The sequence below is a fragment of the Centropristis striata genome, chromosome 20 (genome assembly GCF_030273125.1).
Source record: "Centropristis striata isolate RG_2023a ecotype Rhode Island chromosome 20, C.striata_1.0, whole genome shotgun sequence".
Lineage (NCBI taxonomy): Eukaryota > Metazoa > Chordata > Actinopteri > Perciformes > Serranidae > Centropristis > Centropristis striata.
In genome coordinates this window covers 10358150-10380028 of record NC_081536.1, presented here as the reverse complement: position 1 = coordinate 10380028, position 21879 = coordinate 10358150, and the positions used below count along the sequence as shown (strand labels likewise).

At 38.7% G+C, this 21879-nt stretch overlaps 1 protein-coding gene across 1 annotated transcript; it reads right to left on the bottom strand.

The window, feature by feature from the left end:
- Positions 1 to 928: 928 nt before the first annotated feature.
- Positions 929 to 16270, bottom strand: col9a1b (collagen, type IX, alpha 1b). The gene is made up of 32 exons (XM_059359099.1): positions 16119 to 16270; positions 15605 to 15667; positions 15466 to 15501; positions 15305 to 15367; positions 14226 to 14279; positions 13823 to 13858; positions 13616 to 13639; positions 13452 to 13505; positions 12136 to 12189; positions 11905 to 11937; positions 11755 to 11811; positions 11592 to 11645; positions 9914 to 9967; positions 9746 to 9799; positions 9565 to 9618; positions 9424 to 9477; positions 9260 to 9313; positions 9112 to 9165; positions 8599 to 8652; positions 7942 to 7986; positions 7799 to 7852; positions 7658 to 7711; positions 7510 to 7563; positions 6108 to 6179; positions 5894 to 5929; positions 5767 to 5811; positions 5622 to 5654; positions 5399 to 5545; positions 4261 to 4315; positions 3128 to 3316; positions 2934 to 3011; positions 929 to 1865 (listed from the first exon to the last, which is right to left on the bottom strand). The coding sequence occupies exons 1-32, from the start codon at positions 16191 to 16193 to the stop codon at positions 1669 to 1671; spliced, it is 2040 nt and encodes a 679-aa protein (XP_059215082.1). The 5' UTR covers positions 16194 to 16270; the 3' UTR covers positions 929 to 1668.
- Positions 16271 to 21879: the final 5609 nt, after the last annotated feature.

Below are 21879 nucleotides of genomic sequence, written 5' to 3'. Positions count from 1 at the left end.
ACACCTGCCTTACACATGTGCAATAAATGTTATTCAGTGCTTTATTTCATGTGTTTCTGTGTATTTTAATATATATTAACAGCCTCGGCTTCTTCAAGTAAGGTGTATTTTGTGTGTATATATTTCAAAGCTGTTTCGAAGGAATTTTACTAAACAGCTGTAGTATTTTTAAGTTTTAAAGTAGATTTTTGACCTTGGAAATTGCATTTGATTAAACAATTTCATTTGCATAGTCGTAGTCAGTGCATTACCTACAGTAGACAGCAGTCTGGACGCCCCTAGTTTGGAGACGCAAACAGTACGGTGCATTAGCAAAATTTATTTTACCCAGACTCCATTGATAAAAACAGTAATTTTACCTCAAAGACACAAGAGTTGCTGGTCTACTGCTGCTTCAAACGGATAGGTTTTTGTCTTATAGTGTGACTTTGGTGGATCAGAACTAACACTTTAAAACACTAAATTCACACAATTACACCAACTAACTAACCGCTGGACACAGAGGTAGACCAGGAACTTTGATGAGAACATAGATGGATGTAACAGCTTTTGTTCCTCGTTGGAAAGGGCTGTCTGACCACATACAACCACACTTCAAAAAATCAAAATATCACTTAAAGGTGAATCTAAAGCTGGAGCTTTCAGTCACATCACAAGGTCTTCATCAGCAGATGGAGATGTGATGTGATCAAAACTTCCAGAACAGCTACTTAATTGATCTTGAGGTGAGATTGTTTTGTGAACTGTGACATTTTTGTTTTTATTTTAGTTTTTGGAAGAACAATCAATTCTGCATTTTCTCTCAATTGTCACAAAATATGATATCATTACAAACTTACACCACTATACAGAATAAATTAAACACTTGTGTTGTTCTGTTTATTTGTAACAATAATGAGCTAATCATCGCTAAAATATATTTCCATAAATTCACTCTTTTGTCATTCTGTACAATGAGGCAAAATCTCGCATCAGATTGTTTTGTAGGAAATATAATTAACCACAATTCACAACATTTTTTTTTTTACAGATTTACAACATTTTCAACAAACTGAAGTCAGTGTGACTTGATGACATTTTCATCCTCTCTCCTTTTTATTTTGAACAGCGAGGCTGAAAAGACAGTCAGACATGTAGAACTGTATATAAAAAGGGGGTTCAGTAGGTTTATCTTTGGTACATTTGCACATCGAGAACAACATAATTGAAAAAGGCACTTACACCAAAAAAATCCCTTTCCTGTTTTGCTTCGGGTGGTTATTTGAAATGTTCTGTTTGAAAGTGGAGGAGCTTTTATTTAAGAAAACACTGTAAATGGTGAACAACAAAATAAACTGCAGGCACAGGTACAAGGAGAGTGGGATAAACAAACATTTCTGGTCATTTCATGTCATCTCAAATCTGAGCACACCTTCCTGAAAATATTGAAACATCTCTCAGGTAGAAAAGCACCAGAATGAGCTTGTTTTTTGCAGCACATAAAAAACTGTGTTTTTGTATGAAGAGGCCAGATCCTTCTGATGGCTGGCACAAAACATGCTCACAAGACTAGAGGTTAATGGATGGAAAGCACCGCACCAACCGTAGCTCCTGTGAAGCAAGTGTGAAAAATGTTGTGTGCTCAGGGGAGCTAATCCAACAGTCTTTCTGTCTCTGCCAGAGCGGCTCTTAGTTCCCTGCAGGTCCCTTTACATCCAAAGACTGGTGGGCGGCCCCTGACTGAAGGTTGCAGGCTGACGGATCACAGTAACCGTTGGGACCAGCTGAACCAGGAGGCCCAGGTACACCAGGCTGTCCAGGGATGCCAGGAGGTCCCCTCTGCCCGTCCCGACCGTCCTGACCGTAACCAGGTTTGCCTGGCTCACCTGTGATCACAAAATTAATTTTAGGATGGTAACTGCTAGATTTAAAGAACAGGTTCGCCATTTTGTGTATGGTGTATCTACATGCCCATAAATTACTAAAAGGTTTTTGTTTATTGTAATAATTCTTCCTGTCCATAACGGCCTTCCAGAGATTCCTTCCTAACTCGATTTCAATGTCAGTGAAGGGGGACAAAATAATATGTACCCATGAGACTGAAAGTATCCTTTTAAAGGTACAATGTGTAAGATTTGTCCAAACATAAAAACAACAGTTGAAGTTATGTCTATATTAATATAATATATAATATAATATATACCCAAATGAGCATGTTAACCAGCTCGGCCCGTCTTGTCTTGTTACATCACTTTTACTAGGAGAAGTCTGCCTTCAGTCCAACATGAGAGGTCGAAGACAATCATGTTGCAGGTCAATTCACTTGACCAATGTGTGGCCTTTTGCTTCCTTCATTTTACTCAGTCTGGTCTTCTGGGAGACAATTTTTGCCCACACAAACCATACTGAAACACATTCCAAATGGTCTCGATATATGCTTTTGGCGTGGTTGTTTCCTTGGCACTATAATAGTTTTGCTGAAACTGGGTTAATCAGACTTTAACATAAACTATAAGCTGACGCCACACATGAAGATTACAGATAAAATAAGTGTTATTTTGAGCGGCTCTCAGCAGTTTGGTCAAATTGTGCATACTTTTGCCCAGCTGTTTTTCAATTTTTGTCTTTTTCTAATAACAAACGACTATTACTTTGATTGTATTGGCCCAGTAATAGGCTGGCAGATTTCAATTGGTACACCACATTGTAACCAGTTGCATTATTGTAATGGGATGATTTGAAGTTTGGAAGGTTTATTATATATTTTAAAGGACATTTCAATGTTTGTCACGTATCTAACTGGACACAATCTGGCCAGGAGGAGGTGAAATGCTGCCCCTTGTTCGTTTGGATCATGTGAGCAGGTATTTCACATTGCACCATTAAGGCAGATTTGAACAATGCACCCTTTAGACAAATTTAGAAGTCAAATTTAAAAGGCCAAATTTACTCACCAGGAAGTCCAGGAGGTCCTGGCTGACCTTTAGGTCCTCGCACAGTGGGTCCTCTGGAGCCTCTGTCTCCCAGTTCACCTGTAAACACGTATTATGTAATGAAGATATCTGTGTACAAACATTTAATTGTTTTATTTGATGTATACTTCTCTCTCATCACCCAAAACAGCAGCACCTGCCAATGTATTCATTACCTTTGGGTCCTTTCACTCCAATAGGTCCTGGTGGTCCTTTGAGTCCTGGAAGGCCTCTTGTTCCACTCTGACCAGGGAATCCATTGTCTCCTGGAGGTCCAGGTTGCCCAGGTGGTCCAGGTTTTCCAGGCAAACCAGCGACGCCAGACTCTGGCCTCCTTAAACTAGCAGCTAACTGGGCCAGCTGTTCTGTTGGAGCACAACACAAAGAAGATGATAAACTGGATGAACTTGGAAAAAATTTAAATTTAATGAAATTTAACAGATGCAGAACTGGCAGCGGGACTTTGATTGTTGTAGCTGACAGTTACCAAGGGAGTTTTTAATACACAACACTTTGTTATAAGTCCTGGGGTAGCTTAAGAAGGCTCATTTCTAAAAGCCCAAAGCAACTCTCATAGAAGAGATGGTCCAACAGCTCTTGTTCTTGAGTCAGAGTGAAGCAGAGCGAGGTGAAACTGTGGTCACGATATCCCTCGAGCCTCTCCTGTTTTTCAACCTTTTTCTAAAGAAGCATAGTAAATTGAGCAGAAAGGGGATAATACTCTTTATTTCAGGCAATCAGTGACAGGAAATTTACGGTTAGGGTGCAAAGGATCTAATATTAATCTCCTGTGGCTGCTTGCTGCATGGTATTTTGCACTTGAGATTCCGGTTTTCCGGCTCCTGATGAAAATTCATGCAGCGGCTGCTCCACTACTCTTTTTTAAGATTTTTCCTTTCGAGGCAGGCTCTTTGCTTGGAGCGGAGGAGAGCAGGTCTGCTGGAGGTGAAATTAATTTTTCAGCACATCGGGTATAAAAAAATCATGAGTGTAGGAGATGAGTTGTGAAGACGTAAGAGCAACAGAATGAAGAGAACAGAGGTTGTGACTTCAGAGAAACATTTCTGAAGCTCAGAGAGGGGGATCTTTCATCCATCAAATAAACAAAGACTGAAGCTTATTTCATGTTTTGGTTATGAGATCGTCCCCTTTTTGAACTTCAGAGTATTCAGCAACCGCCCAGATCAATGGGACAACGGAGAGGCGGCTCTATGTGTGGTAGTGTAATGAGGCATTCTGGGAAAGATTAAAGTCATGAAATGAGGCACAAGGGAGTGCTAAATGGGGTCAAAGGCCTATCAGTTCTTACCTTGCATGACTCGCATGCAAACTTGTTTGATGTGCTGATCGCTCGGCTCTTTACCCTGTGAGGAAAAAAGATGACTTAATAGATTTCATGGCAGTGTCTAAAACATTTATGACAAGACTCCACAGCACAAGAGAAAACAGCACTTTGCATGTTTTTACTCACTTGGTGGGTGGAGGAAATTGTACTATTCTTGGAATTTTAAATCTGTTTTACTTAAAAACAATTTTCAGAGCATCTGGTGCATGTAGTTTGATGTATTCCCTGCTGTTGCACAATGTCGGGGCTCAGTGTTTTATGGTCATATAGATATGACTATAAGAAGAACATCAGAATATGAAGATAGGGAGAATAATTCATCTCAGAGGGACTTATTAAAGCTGGAGTATGAAATTCTCTGGAAATACTATGAAAATTACCAAACCTGAGCTAAACTATTAGCAACAGTTTCTCTTTGTCTCTGAAATGCTTGGCTGATACCAGAACATGTTTTACTCTGTTTTTTGTCAGATTCTTTTTTTAGACTCTTTTTCTAAAGTCGTCTTCTTTTTTTGGGTTGCTTTGAAGTTTTGCCATCGCTGGGACAGTAACTTCAGATTTCAGGCTTTCATCATCTGTAGGGATGTGAATGCACATCTGCATTTGCAAAACAACCAATAGGAATGATCTCTCTCTGAAATGACCTGTGGTTGGCTGAAGTCTAATATTATGATGATGATGATGATGATGATATATTATTGTCAGATATAGTCTAGTTAAGAGTGACAGAGCGACTTCAGAACTCAAAACATTATCATGGAACTTTTTTACTGCTACCAAAACATGACTTCAGTGCATCAAAACTCACTTTGATGTCAACATACAAGAAAATAAAAGTTGTAGGATTACTTCAACAATTGTATACTGTACATGGAGAAAAATAAATCCTCACAGAGAGAATTTTTGTTATTATCAGCTTTAGCAAAACAAAGACATGACCCCTGTAACCCCCACACCTACCATACAGTCCGTCTACCCCCTTTAAGTCTGAATGGACACTTGGATGCTTGGCTTGTTGTTATCTCACACTGCTGCACAGATATTGTAGGTATCCCCAAACACTTTCTAAACCTTTAGCTAAAGGTGTTTCTCTTGAACCTACCGCAGGTCCCTGGGACCCTCTTGCTCCAGTTAGACCCCTGTTCCCCTGCATGCCCCTCGGCCCAGGTGTGCCAGCCGGCCCCTCGATTCCAGGCTGGCCTCGACTTCCCTCAGGACCTCTTTTGCCGGGCTCGCCGGGGTTACCGCCCTAAACAGAACAATAAGAAATGTTACAAAACTGCAGCACTTGATCAATCATTTGAAAAATACTGGTTTGAACTTACCTCTCCTTTAGGTCCAGGTTCTCCTGCCTCTCCCTATGAAACACAAGTGGGTGGAAAAGACAATTGTGCTCTGGTGAGATTCTCTACTGGATATAATTGTTGAATAGTTCAAATTAATAGTGTTAGTGTTGGTGTAACAACTTACAGTATCTCCTTTGTCTCCAGGGTTTCCCTCATCACCTTGTACTCCCTATAGAAACACAGTATGTAAATGATTTATCTGCAGTGTCACTATTAAGAGAGGATTCATAATTAGTTTGAGGATTTCAAACCTGCTCTCCTTTGGGTCCTGCTTCTCCGCGTTCTCCCTGTAATAACCAAAACAAACAAGCTAAATGATCATTACAGGGTGTTGTGAATATTTGTTTGTCAACACTAGAGGGAGCTGATGAGCTGTTTGTTGTTGAGCATGAAGCTCCCTCTTCCAGTTTAAGACAATTGTCCTACAACTGAAAAGGTATGGATGGCACTGTGCTGTTTTCTTACCCTCTCTCCTTTCACCCCGGGCAGGCCAGAAGGACCAGGGAGACCAGGAAGGCCGGGGTCACCTTTAGAACCCTATGACAAATAAACACACATTTATGTAGCATTTACAAGGTAAAATAATGCACTTTGCTCTTTATTTTGATGCTATTTCATAAAGCACAACTCCTGTTAACATGACTGAAATTGCTAAGGTTACGGTAAGTTTTATTGAAATAACTAATTTCTACCTATTCTCTCTGTGGCATATTTGTGTGTGCCATTCCCTCTTTGATCACTGACCGACTGTCTGAGGAATGCCAGGAGAACAGAGAGCTCATTCAGCCTGCTGCTTTCTAGTCTCCCCTTACTGTGAAAATAGACCTCATGTGAGATCCAGCCTCAGTCTATTCTCTGAGACATTCCTGTGAAACAACAGCCAGGACTATATACACTCTGAGGTTCTCCTCCTTTTCAGCTTCTTTCATTCAAAGTATCAAAAGTGCATGTACACTGGCTGCTAAGGTATATATAGTGCTTTATTTAAAAAGAGGGATGGCTAAAAAATAGATTTCAGTTTAAATCCAAATCAATCAGTTAAAATTAGGGCCGTACCAAATAGTTTAATGCTTTTGCCCTTTGAATTCTGGGTTGATATTCAAATCGTGTGCAGGCGTGTTTATGCATGACCATTCTGTTTTTCTCCACAGTTGCAAATAAAGATGAAGCACTAATATCATTAGTATTATGCTTTTTGTAGAATTAGATTCCAGTGGTGTCTGCGTGGTTGTTTCAGACTTGTGTGATCCAGGCACTTCCAATAAGTGTTAAGTCTAAAAGTCAAAATGTATTGGAAAAAAAAGATGTAATCATTTCCAGTTCATAACATGTTTTTTATCTATCAAAATGGCTCGGTCTGTATCTGTTGCTATTGAGCCTTTAAAAATATTTTCACTGCAGTCAATAAATTGTTTTCTGTTCCTGCTTTCTGCATACAAAGGGAGGCACATACCTGTATTAATGGGGCTGTCTAGCAGCAATTCAACAGCACCATAAATTACATTTATATAACCACAATAACAAAACAAATCTATATCTGCTCTAACATTATTATAGTAAATTACTTCTTTGCTTGCTACAAAATCAAAATGTACAGTATGTTGACAAAACTGATGTATTCATTAAAGAAAGTTAATATAATGATTTAATCCAATGAATCACTTTATTCAAATTGAGGATTTTGTTCAAGAATTTAGGTTAAGGGTGATGATGTCATAAAACATTATGTCAGACATTTGAGGCTTCACTCAAAAACCAAAATTCAAGATTTGAATATTTAAAAAAGTAAATGACATTTGATTCAGCCCTTGTTAAAATGTAGCATTAATCTAATTGTGCTCTAAAAAATTGTATGTCTATAACTTACCCTGGCACCTGGCTTGCCAGATGGACCTGTAGGGCCTTGCTCTCCTACAGCTCCCTGCGAGGAAGAAGAGGAAATGGTCAGAAAGGTAAAAATGGAAATTGAAATAAAAGAAAAAGAAAAGAAATTCAAAGAGGAAAAAAATACTCACAGGTTCACCAATAGGTCCAACAGGTCCCACCTCTCCCTGCTCTCCGCGCTCACCCTGAGGTGTGACAGGAAAATGACACAGTGACACTACAGAAGAGACAGAAACCATCACCGTGTTTCAACATGTGCTTCTCTGACTTACTGCTTTGCCAGCAGGTCCCATTGTCCCGGGAAGGCCTGGTTGGCCAGAGTCTCCCTGTGAAGAAACAAGCAAAGACAAACATTTTTTAAAAAATGAATGCAAGAGACAACTAATAAGAATATTATATAATTGACTGAGCAAACCTTAGGGCCACTCAAGCCTTTTGGTCCAGGTACACCAGGCAAACCCTAAAACAGCAGAGAACATATATTGATGAGCTGCAGAAATAACAAGGTTTCTTTCAACAACTGAGAAATATTTCTGTCAGTAAAAAAAGAAAATATGCCTGTAAGAAACAGTGAAGCATAGAGAGGGCTTAGTGGATAAAAATGTCTTTGATTTGAGCTTTCTAACCAAATAAGCTTAAGGTGAGAAACTGGATCTGATTATTTAAATCAGGTGATGACTTTTACGCCTATAATACCTTTGGTAATACTGCCACACGCAGGCTGTTCATATTTGCCAACTGATTCTCATTAGTGCCTTTCATTAGACTAATCACAGATACGCGGGCTGGAAAAACTTTGCTCTCACTTTTCTGCCGCAGGAAGAAAGTGATTACTGTCTCACATCAGCCTGCTGTAAGTGAATAATATCACAGAGGGAGGATTTAATAGTATTTGTATAAAATGAAACTTTATATTGTTTTATAAAATATGTGAAAAAAATATGAAAAATGTTCTGACTGATGCTTGTTACTGTAGAATGCAACAGCTATGGTGCTTTAAACTGCTCCTGGGGAGTTTACTCAGGTGCATCTAATCAGAGTCAGTCAGTCTGGGGTCAAAGGTCATACTCACAGGAAGACCCTGAAGTCCAACCTCTCCAGGAACGCCTGCCTTCCCAACGCCTCCCTGCAGGGAAACAGACAGTGAAGCTCATACTTTCTCCTAAATGAACCAAGACTTTAATATTAGAAATGATAACATTAAAACATACTAGTTTCATTTACATTCTGAGTTCATTTATCATGGAAGAGACATAAAGACAAAAAAAGCAACTAAAATATTGTGTTGACAATGGATTAGCACATTTAGTCACTAAGGTAGTTGCATATATACATTACAGAAGTACATGCATATTTAAATAGTGGCATGAAGAGTAATACAGACTGCAGTATATGCAGAAGAATGCATATTAGAACAAAATAAGCAATAAAGTACAATCACAGCAATAAAGTACAATCACAGCCTCCCAAACCCTTCCCAGCAGCCTGCATTATGAGTTATTTTTCACAATAAAATTATAATTAGATCTTATATAGTTATTATTATCCCTTTCTTTTATAAATTGTAGGATAAATGATGCTCTACCTTTGCTCCGGGCATCCCGGGAATGCCCTCACGACCGTCCACACCTGGTAAGCCCTGGTGATAAAAAACAAACAAAAAATAAATGAATAAACTACTTGCAGACAATGCATCCGAAAAATTTAATTTGCCACGTTGATGAGTCACTCACAGCATCTCCCTTAGGACCTGGAAGACCTGTGATTCCTCTCGGCCCCAGAACACCCTGAAAGCAACAATACATTTAGTCCATTTTGTTTCATCCGTCAAAACAATATCCAGTGAATCAGCATTTATTTATTTAGGTAAAAAAAAATTATTAATGCTTCTACTTACTGTTTCCCCTTTAGGCCCAGGCTCGCCCATCACGCCTCTCTGGCCTTGATCACCCTGAAATAATGCATTGAATCATTCACTACTCATATGTTTCATATTAGCTGCCAAAACAAAAGTATTTGTATTGTGGGACAAACTTACAGTTGCCCCTGCAACACCCTGGGGACCTGGATCTCCATCAAGACCTCGAGCTCCCTGCCAGAGAGCAACATTAGTATTATAATCTGTTCAGATAATAACCATTTCAGTAGACATCTGTTAATTAAATTGAGCCCGAATTTGCAAATAATTCAGCAATAATCTAGCGTATATAACCACTTACCATCTCTCCCTTGGAGCCCATCATGCCCATAGCTCCACGAATTCCCTGAGGACCCTGATGTTACAAACACATCCAACAGGTGTGTCAGTGAACAGAAAAAGTGTACACAGTAAAGAGCAAACTGTAACTTTAAGACTGTAATATCATATAATAAACGTGATATCTGACCGTTGGTCCTTGGGATCCGACCTCCCCTAGACTCCCCTGGTCTCCCTCCTCACCCTGAGTGAACAAAAGAGAAAGATCATCAGCCAAAAAGCAGCATAAAGTCAATCAGATGAATCACAGAGCATCAAGTTTAAGTTCATTATAGGAGTGAAAAACGAAAAGCGAGGCTGCTCCCATCAACTGGGTGTTAATTAGAAAATGAGGCAGCCTTTCTCAAATGTGTTTAAGACCCACTCTTTAATGGATTGCAAGAAGGGCAAAAGCAGATGAATAAGCTCCAAATTACCATTGTCCTGCTTTGCAAATTACAAATAATTGATATGCTGACTCGGTGGTAGACCTGAAGAGGCATATCCATTAAGATAGATAGGGGTTTGAGTTTGAGGCTGGGCACATTTTCTGTCATTATAACTCTAATTTCTTCTTTTAATTATGTGCATTAGACTTGGGTAATAAGGCATGTAAACAAGACATAGCCGATTATCAAATATTACACAAGAAACAGAAATTAATGCAATGAAATGGGTCGGCATCTGTTTTACATTCTGCTTAATTGTCTGATGACAAAAAAAATCTGGTGGTCAAAAAAAAAAAAGTCCTCCCGTTTTATTGTCTTAGATTGATCTGCGATGACAGTCTGATAGAAAATATTGAATTACTGGAACATTTTAAAGTTCTCAGATCTTGTACCTAAATAAAAGTAGCATTACCGCTGTACAATTTGTGCATTCAAATTCTATGTTAAGAAAAAATACAAAAGTACTTAAAGGAACCAAAATCATAAGATCTCATTATGCAGATTGGTGTTATTTATTACCTTGATTAAGAAAGTTTTATCATAAATTATAATATTACAACTAAATGTATTTAATGGTTATGTTTTGTTTTATTAATACGAATCTCCCAAGTAACTAATGGTGTCAAAGTAAAAAGTACAATATTTGAAATGAAGTGGAATAAAGCACACAGTAGCAGAAAATGTGAGTATCTGAAAACTTTACTTTAGTGCATGTTTTTGTATGTAAACGTGTCACAGGGTCTCCTTTTGCCATGATGCATTCTTTTAGATTCATATTTCCTCAATATCATGGCATTACACACTTTCAGCACCTGCACAACATCTGGTTATTCGGTTGTAAACATCTTTATATTTGTGAATTTGTGAGTGGAAAACAGGCAGAAGGCCCGTCATATGAAACTTCAGAAAAGGGGGAAAATCATACTTGGGAACGGAGCACAGACTGACAGTTAATCATATTCTGGCATGGGGTGATAAAGGGAGATAGGCCCAGACTCATTTCCATTTATATAGTGCATAGACACATTACAGGGAGAGGCTAGTTGTGCCTGAACATCAGTTCAAATAAATCATCCACCGTGCATTACAAGGAGTCAGAGGCATTACACACAGGCATGTATCACTTGTATCACACAGCACAAATAATACTTGTCTCAAAGGTGCCAGGAATCCCTTTTTCACATTTAAGTCATGCATATTTTTTTCTGATGTGAAACGTTGTGACAGTTGTGGGGAGAAACTCATATTTTTTGTATCTATTTATTCAGTTTTATGTGAGTATAAATTCACTTTGTTGATGTTTTAAACATTTCATATGACTATAAATCCCTGGCTTTGGTTTACAAACAAGATTTTTTGCCTAAGCTGAGCATATTTTACCTTGTGCCCTTGTTTCCCAGGTTCTCCTGCTTCACCTTTTACACCTTTGTGGCCCTTGAAAGAAATGGAGAAGGAAAAGAAGTAGCAATTATACATGCTATATTATGGGGTACTTTATTTTTTATTTTAATGTGATAAAAAATGCTTCAACTATGCTACTCACCTTCATTCCTGGAAGGCCAGGATGTCCAGGGGTTCCAGGTGGACAAGAGTTTGGACACTAAAGAACAACAAAATAAACAACATAGAATTAAGAAAATATTCTGGAGATTTTTAAAAAAATGCAATTTCTTGAATAATCTCAAAGCTTTACCAGGTCAGCACTGCCTTGCATTCCAGCTGCACCCTGAAATTAAGAAAAAATACATGTTAACGCCTTTCCAATGTAATTTATCAACATCATAATGGATCAAAGGAGCTTGTAAATCACTAGAGCAAGGCCAGTGTGCAGTGGCATCACTAACAAGGCCAAATTAATTCCATGTTATCTTCCCTTGTGAAATCAAAAGTCAAATGTAATTATTTGCGAATCTGTGACACTTACTCTGGGTCCTGTTGGTCCACGAGGTCCCTGTGGCCCCCTCACACCCATAGGCCCCTGTGGAGAGACATAAAATGTGTCAAAAACTACATAAAGAGAATAAATGCACTGGGTTGTCTATTGTGTCGGTAGGAGTCCCGGCATAGGGAAAGCTTTTCTTGGTTTTTCTGTAAATTATACACTCAGCAAGTAGTACTTTAGGATTGTCAAAGCAGTTAGCCTAAAGTTTATAACACCCTTTCGACAAAACCTCAAAACCTACCTCCTTGCCAAAACCTACAGGCAGGAGTTAGAGATCAACAGAATATATAACAGAAGAACTGTATGGCCAAAATACATCTTCTATTTTCTGAAAATGTGCTTCTTTAGCATATAAACCTAGACTTTGTATCCAAATTCCCTGCTTTGAAAGCTAATGTAAACTGATGTCGACATGCATAGCCAAAGGACAAAGTTTATCTATAAATGCTGAATATTTCATATATTTTGTGTTAATTACCTGGCTAAAAATTATTTATAAAATATCTAAGAATGTGGGGGAAACAAGGCTATATAGAAATATTTAAACATCAAGTTAGTAAGATACAGTACCTTTTGGCTGATTATATATCTTTATAGATTATATATGTATGTGCACGTGTGTTAATTATGTGTCCTTTGTGTGTGCATGAATGTGTGTTATCATAGATTTGTGAGGGTTCACATACAGCAGGTAGTGCTGCACAGTGCAGATACACTTTGTTTATATGAATCAAATACTGATCTGTTGACAGGTTTTAATAATGTACCCAATAAAAGTGGCTTCACCTACTGCACATGCAGTAGACTTTCACTTTTTGCTGACTCCCCAGAAGAGAAATTTGTTTCTAATGACATCCCCAATTACATTCCCCAAATAATGAAACAGCCAAATTTGCCCTATTATAAATATATGCTGTGTCTCATTTGTCCTGGCATATTGGAAACATGACATTTATTGGAAGAAGGTTTGGAAGCTTCCTCATAAGTACCTAATTGTGAATACATTTATACGGAGGTGTTCTTCAAAATAATTAGAATAATAACTGTTACCTTGGCAATCACTATATGCAGAAAGTTTAAAAAGACAAACACAAAGTGCTCTTTCTGTGATGCATAGTAAGACACTTAAACATGTATATTTAGAGTATAGTATAATATATCCCTGGCTCAGTGTTGTTCTATTTGTATACTACCACCACTATACTTGATCTGTATTATCTTCTTTTGTTTGAAAAAAGAAAAATGCTGGTAGTATATGATGCGTCTAGCCTACAGTCCATTGCTCTGTCTCTACTTACAGGTGGTCCACCTTTTCCCACTTCACCCAGAAGTCCTCCAGGCCCGGGTGGTCCCTGTTCAAAGTCACATTTCAGGTGTTTAGTATCATGACATTAATGACAAAGACCACCAAAAGTTCATAAAAATTGTGGTTTTGATTGTATAGTAAAAATAAATGACTTACGGGGGGTCCATCAGGCCCAACACCCTAAAGAGAGACACACACAGTAAGTCTCAGAGTGATATATATAATTTGGTGTACATAAGACAAAACAGACTAAACAATTAAATTAATGACAGTTTATGACAGTTTATTGATTATGTAATTTCCAGATGGTTATTGCTGGTTTGATGCATGGACTGACTGGTTTAGAGAGGAAACACCACTCACAGCTGCTCCACGAGGTCCAGATTTTCCAGGTTCACCCTTAAGAATGAACATAAAAGCATTAGATACAAAGATATGTGTAGAAATAAACACTGAAACACTGTGTGCAGGTAGAATTGAGCTGTGTGAGCCTGCAGACGGTCTGAGTTAACATTCCTCCAGCTCATCACATGACTGCACCGGGCACACTTGACCCAGCAATGTTTAGCCTAATGAGGACCGATGTTGGGGCTTCATTCCCCACGGAGATTACACACAGGACTTGCAGGATTAAGTCTCATTTGTCATGAGGAATTGGTTTATGCACTGCAGCTCTTGCTGCCATGCCAAAAGACTGGACAGCAGCTTGGCACCATTTCACTGACAGTCTCCGAAGCAGGAAAGCAAAGGCTCATTAGTCACTCACTTTCTGTCCGGGGGGACCGTCAGGCCCTGGATCTCCAATAGGGCCGGTTAAACCCTGCAGAGGAAAGACATCATGCTTAACTAATACATCATAGCAAACCTTAGAGCACTTCAGTGCCTTTATTTTCATTTTATATTTGGAAATCATGCAGCAGCAATACTTTTTCCCCCTTCTGTCAACATGTATAAATTCAGTATTTGATTCTCACATATTACATCATCATATCATACTCCAGTGGGAGGAGTGGGAGGAGTCCCACATATTCATAAATGGGATTAACTGGACTATAACCCCCTCCTCTAAAGCATTTCCATATATAGTGCAACATCATGTTCATCAGTCACTGCAAAATCAAAGCTCTGTTTTTTTGCAGAACGCCATGACGTCCACAAGAGCGCGTTCAACTTCACAGACACACAGAAAAAGTCAGCACCAGGGCAGAGGGCAAAACTCTCCAACTGCAAACCAAGCAGAAAGCAACATTCCTCTGGCTCATTTCAAACAATGAACACTGAAAGAAATCATTCCACACTGTTTTGAGGATTCTCGACAGGAGATACCAACAGTGAACAGTCAACAAAGGTGCTATTGTTCTCAGGGCCCTGATAGATACTGTGGTATCACACAGGCAAATGATCATAATCCATGAAATAACATTTTATAGCAGTTATGACAACACATTCTGCCACTTTCTTTTGAAGCCTTAAAGGTGAACTAAATCCACCTTTTTGTCAGTCTAACACCAGCACCATTATAATGTTTGGGTGTTTTCCTAACCCTCCTTTAAACTCTAGGGAGCAAAGTTAATTACACTCGGCCCTGGTTTATCCTGTTACAAGGGAAATTAGGATTTGTTCATCCTGTTTAATAAATTCCTCACATTTTTGTACACAACATCCCCTGCCACATCTGAAATTCCATTGGCCACTCTATGAGACTAATAAGTGTGAACATAACCTATATGGTGGGAGGATCACACTATGTAGTTCCACCCCCTTGCAGGGTAGTGGACTTTATGTTGACCTCATTGTGGCCAATAATGCAGCAAATGTCAAATGTAAAAATTATATAATACTCACATCATTTCCAGGAATTCCAGGTAATCCTGAAGAGCCAGTTTTACCTGCATCTCCATCAGGTCCCTGAAAACATAAGTTCCACACACAGTGTTCAGTGAAAAGCCCCGCAATGAAAAACAAAGCATCATTTCATTTTATTTGAAAAAAAATGTCATAATTACAGAAGGTCCGTCCTCGCCATCTGCTCCCCTTTCCCCCTGAAACAAAAAAGACTCAATGCGTTAAGGTGAGCAAATAGTGACCTATTTGCATAGTATTTGGTATTGATTTGGACAATGTTACAGAACTGAGAGCACTTACATCAATGCCATCAATTCCTGGGACACCTGCAGGTCCAGGAGGGCCAGGAGTTCCTTGTGTCCTCTATAATAATATAATCAGAAAGTATCAGCTTAACATTTCTAAAACAGCTCTAATGTTTGCCATATCCTATACTGACAAACTGCTGCACAGACAATATGAACAAATGAGAACAGGTGCATGTCTTATTATAGGTTACAAGAAGTTAAGACTGTCTCTGTAATACACTGAAATAGCTTACAGCCTATAAAGCTGATTTGTGACTGCAGAATTCCTCAGCATTATGTAGCACTTTGCAAAAAGGTTTTTAAGTTTTAAAAAGATGATACTCCAGACAATTGTTCCATCCCTGACTTTTCCCCTGACAGATTATATTTACAAGGTAAAACAAACTCTGCATGTCGCCACATATTAAGTAAAATATATCTTGTTATTTCAGGAGAACACTCACCTGCAACTCTGTCACATCAATCTAAAGAGACAAATAGAGACAAAGAAACATAATAAGTCTTACTTGAGAGGAGCAGATAAGGACAAGCTGCAGAAGCAGGAACAAAAGTGGCCCTCTAACGCTGGGGGCCCGAGCCATGATTTCCCCGTGGGCAGGAAAGGTAATAGTTGTAGTCCTTTCTCTGGGATTTGTTGGGTTGAAGGAGCCCCCGACAAAACAACCCAACTGAATCCGCTTGAGCTATCTAGACCGTCCGAGGTCCCATAGCAATGAGGGGCTCATGTATATTCATACAATGGTTTGTTTTACAGGAAGGGATTGGAGGGTTTGCAGGGGGACACTATGGGGAGGGGCCACTGCGCAGACACCACCAATAGGCAGGGTCAGCGGGTTATTTAACCTCTGCTAGTGATTTTATTCAAACTATATATTACCTGTGACAAATTTAACTTTGTACTGTAATCATCTAACATATATTATGAGGATGGGGACATGTGGAGCCAAGAAGATAAAAAAAACCGCGCTTTTACGCACACAAGTTCGATACTGCTTTATTATATCCTCCCTCTATGTTAGCTGTAATTTAGCGTCATCCAACTAAAGCAATACTTAAAGTCCACCAGACTGTTGTGCATTATATTATTTGATTTTTTTTTCTTACCGATGTCCTGGCTGGGAGGTCATAACAACTCTCTGTCTGGGCTCTCGTCACATCGCAGTGAATCAGCATTGACTGGAGTTCAAACTTAATAAATTAATGAAGAAAAGAAACATATTAGCACAGTATCATCATAACGGAATCATGGAAGTTGCATATAAAAGCTTTTACGTTTGCACAATAATTTAGTTACAGTGTGAGACTCATAATCAAAATATTACTATGTGTTTTAAACGCTTATATCAGAGTTGTAGTGTGGTCAACGCTCGCAAACATTCAGTCGCATTAGGATGTGCTTTCGTGCGTAATTGTGCACATGCGCCTGATTCTTTGGAAACCCTGCACCTGAGCCGCATTATGTGGTACTGTGAGATGGTTTAGCCTATACACAGCTCGTATTCTTCACCAGAACCTGCAACAAATTCCGCATATTTGTCGGTAAAGCCTGAATAGCACAGCAGATTGCAACTACTGGACATTGTCACAGACAAACCAAACAGAAGGGTGAGAAAACACAGGGATTCCCAAACGTTTGCATGTCAACCTGTAAGAAGAAACTCCTCTGCTTAGAGTAGCTATGTGTATTTATAAATAATTCTGCAATCACCTGTCAGCTTTTAAATGCGGCTATGTCATCCTTCGCACTGCTCGTTAATAAAATACTCTTTTTAAGGGAGGATGTGCTTTATTGTGAAAGGACACACAAATGCGACCTTCCTGTTCCCCCCAACCACATAGTTTTGTTTCCTAAACCAAACAGTGGCGGAAAATAATAAGCCACCTATATCGAAAAATAGGTTTAGTGAAAACACAAATGTAGCACGAAGATAACAAATATATAAATTATGATTAGTAATGAAGTCGTTACATTTTAGTCAGAATAATCTGTCAGATTGATTTTTAAAAATCCAGTGGTGGAATGTAAGTAATTTACTCAAGTGCTGTACTTTACTTGAGCATTTCCATTTTTATGCAACTTACATTTCCATTTTATGTAACTTTATACTTCTACTCCACTACATTTAGCTGACAGCATTAGTTACTTTTCAGGTCAATATTTAACATAAAAAGACATGATTGTAATTCGACACTTTTTTTAATCAAACCTCACAACAGTAGTTAGAACGCTGCTTCCATAAATGCATCAATAATAATAATAATAATAATAATAATAATACAGTAACATATATGGAATATAACAATCTGGGTCTATTCTGCATAATGAATACTTTTACTTTTGATACTTTAAGTACATTTTGATGCTGATACTTTTGTACTTTTACTGAAGTAAGTTTTGAATGCAGGACTTTTACTTGTAGTGGAGTAATTTCACAGTGTGGTATTAGCACTTTTACTGAAGTAAGGGATCTGAAAACTTTTCCACCACTGATAAAAACTCATACAATCCATCGTATTATAAGCACATACTACATTTTGCATGTAGTCTAAATCTTAATTATATTCGAATGTACGAACAATACAAACACTTAGTCAAGAAGAAAGACTAAATGTTTCTCTTTTTTTTAAAAAAAATTTTAAAGTACGGTTCTCTGCAAAAGTGTTAGGCAGGTGTGAAAAAATGCCCAGAAGAATTGATGCTGGTTTGACGGCAAAGGGTGGTCACAAATACCAGATAATTTTTGAAAGCATTCTTATTTTACAGCCCTTTTCACACATGCCTAAATCTTTTGCACAATATTGTATGTGTGCATGTGTGTGTGTGTGTGTGTGTGTGCGTGCGTGCGTGCGTGTGTGCGTGTGTGTGTGTGTGTGTGTGTGTGTGCGTGCGTGTGTGTGTGTGTGTGTGTGTGTTACCAAGCATGTTTTCAGTTAATGTTTTTCGTGATTACTTTCTACCAGTGTCTGGTCTCCCTGGGGTGTACTTCTTAAAGTGGCTTCTGTTTTTCTTAAATGAAAGAAATATAAAGTAGTGTCTGCCTTAGTTGCCAAAGCTGTACCCAGTGCTACAATAGACATACCGGAATTGCCACCACAGGGTTGTCCTTGACTTTTCCTATCAACGTGAAGCCATCCAGACTGACTTTTTGTCGGGGTGGTGTATTCTGCGAACCTATCATGACACAGTCCACAAAAAGGGTAACAGATCGCCTGCTGACATGTAGTGTGACTTTGTGCCACTGGTCATTGAAAAGAAAAGCCAGGGAGGTGAAAACAACAGTCTGTCTCCCAGTGTCCAGCGCTGTGAAGGTAAACTCCAGAGACTGAGACTCCCCGTTGAGTCTGACTGCCAGCTGCTCGTTACCGTTCACATCCTGCATTTGCCAAATATTCCAGTTTTTATTGATGGTGCTGCCACTCATGCGCAGCACGGCCACAAATACAAAGTCCTCTGGCAGGCCGAGGGGATAAGCTGATCTGAAACATAAAGGATTATGAACCCCAGCTTACATCTTTGATTAAATATCAATATTCCAATCAGGACTCTGTGACACTCTACTGTATGCTGAACATGAACTGTATCATCCACTGTGGTCAAATCATATATTCCATCATTTAAAATCCCATATTTGTGTGATGTTATGTTTTTCAGTTGTATTACAGAAGGAATGTGATGGTGCAGCTAAGGTCAGTGTCTGATGTTCAGGACCATGGACAGGGTGAATGGTGTTGTATCACTTTAATGGTGTTGTATCACTTCAACCACTAGGTGTCAGTAATAACCCATGTAACTGCGTTTTAATGCCGTGCAGCTTACCTTGTATTGATTCTGAAGTTGAATGCGGGGCCTATTTGATAAGCAACATGCTGGGGAGATGATCCTGGAACCATATTGACAGTCCCCCTTCTTGCCAGCTCAGCAATGTGGAACTGGGACATAATGTAAAACCCTGAGGGTACAGGGACAGAAGAGTGGGTAAATGCCAAATCATCTTAGAGGAGGTTAGGTTTAAAAACCTATGCTTAAAAGAAGATTTTTAAGATAATCTTTTTTAACTTCAAACAGTGGTGGAATAAGTATTAACCTTCCTGTTATGTTCGGGGTTTTTTTCAGGAACAGCAATAACCCCAGGCATGTTTAATTATCCATGAGTGTCAGAAACAAAAAAATCCCAATAAACATTGTTTATATTTGATTAATAACTCCATTATTGACCATTGCAATCAATATTTAGTGCAATTGTGTTCTTTACCTCTCACTGATCATGTTGTCATCAATTGATGTAAAAGGTTTTTTTTATGTACATTGGAAAGATCTACATATATAATACAATGGGTTTACATGACATTGATCTTTGAAATGGGTCAATTTGACCGGCAACATAACAGGAGGGTTAAGATAATTTACGAATACAGTGATTAAAAAACACAGTTAAAAATAATAGTCCTGCATTTAAAATCATCATTAATGTGTAAGTATATTCAATAAAATGTTCTGTAGATAGATAGATAGATAGATAGATAGATAGATAGATAGATAGATAGATAGATAGATAGATAGATAGATAGATAGACAGATTATGTCTTTACACAGAAGTAATAATATGTTGTTCGTTTCTTTTCTTGTGAGGGCAGGGCAAATGTAGAGTAAAAAGCAGACTGTGGTTAGTTTTTGTGAATCCACCTGGGAAATGATCCTCCCCGACGCTGATCTGAGGGCACATGGACTGCTGCTCCATGTGAATACCAACTTGAGATGAAAATCTCACAGCTGCAAGATGGAAAGCAAAAGCAGCCTGTTAGTAGTCGGAGAGAGAGAGAGAGAGAGTGTGTGTGTGTGTGTGTGTGTGTGTGTGTGTGTTAGAGGAGGGAATAAAAGCTCAGTGTTTGGAAAGCTGCACCACTGCCTTGAATAAATATTAGGCTATCTCTAGCTGTTTGTGGTTTCCTCTTTAACACTTAAGCTCTACATTTGCCTGTTGTCACCCATCTAGACAGGAAGTTAAAGGTCTTTATCAAGTTTGATCAAATTCTTCACATTGTCCTTTCTCCATTTGCAAATTTCATTTAAACATCTGAGACTGTTCACATGACTCAGGGTTGCTATTATTGTAATGTTACACTTTGATGCCTTGTCAGAATTGTATCTATCAGTGTTTTCGGCTATTTCCATTGAGTGCATAGATGATTCTATAGACAGGCACACAGCTGGACTCGCTGACCCAGCAATGTTAGTGCTGCTATACAGGATACATGTCATAAAATATAGATTAGAGCAGCAGTGTGTAAAGAGGGAAGGCACAATAAAGTAACTGCATGAAAATTATACGATATAGTCATGTAATAAGGATGTTATATTATAAATATCAATATGCACAAGCAGAGTTTGACATCTGCAACATGAAAAAGCTAACATAGCCCCATAGACCTCATTGCATTAAAGAAAAACGGCAGTTATTCAATGTCAAGAGAAACATATGCTACAACACATGCTGAGCATAGAGAAACTGCTCCAGCAAAGAAGGACAGCCGTTTAGACAACCCAGTGGATGATTAACATATAGAGGGGTTGACATTCTGATAATTGTCATGCAAGTGAACACGACTCACCTTTGCAGCACTGCACTGCACTGGTAATTTTGTCACTCTAGTGTTGAGGTGTTTTTTATGAAATGTTATCACTATTTTGCCTTCCTTTGTCACAGTTATGTCATCAGTTGCACCGTGCAGTGCAGAAGACTACTTACTCTGAGCATGAAGTCCTGTGCAAAGACATTGTGGGAACACATAGCAGCAGCACAGTGAATACAGAAGGATGTTTCTGGAATGCAACCAGAAAAAATAACATGCAGTTTGAGTTGGACATTCACTTCTTTGCATTATTATTAGTGCTTAGTAGTAGTATTAAATATTTACCTTTTGACTCCACCCATTTTTCTTGATCTGAAAATAGGAAAAAAAAACACCTGCTGCTGGATGTTTCTAAAGATTGGCTCCCAGGAGAGAATAAGACCCTGGATAGCTCTGTCCTCAGCAGGAGTGAAATCCATCAGGTCACAGTGAGGGGTCTCTTATAGGCTTTACCGTTGTCATTTATTTGGGGGAGAGAGTCAACAGAGTCTCCACAGTGTCAACTCTACATTCCACTGTCCTGCACCCACCTTGGATTTAATGTTTATGTTTCTTCAAGCATACAGTCACAGTATTCTACTCCATTTGTAGATCATTTTTTAGGCTTGTGTATCGAAAGTAATACCAAGTACATTA

Coding starts and splice junctions, on each gene's coding strand:
- col9a1b (XM_059359099.1), bottom strand. CDS start 16,193: ATGGCTCGGGCCCCCAGCGTTAGAGGGCCACTTTTGTTCCTGCTTCTG. Junction 15,668..16,118: donor TCCTTATCTGCTCCTCTCAA/GTAAGACTTATT, acceptor ATATTATTATAG/AGGACACAAGGAACTCCTGG. Junction 1,866..2,933: donor AGGACCTCCTGGACTTCCTG/GTGAGTAAATTT, acceptor TTGTGATCACAG/GTGAGCCAGGCAAACCTGGT.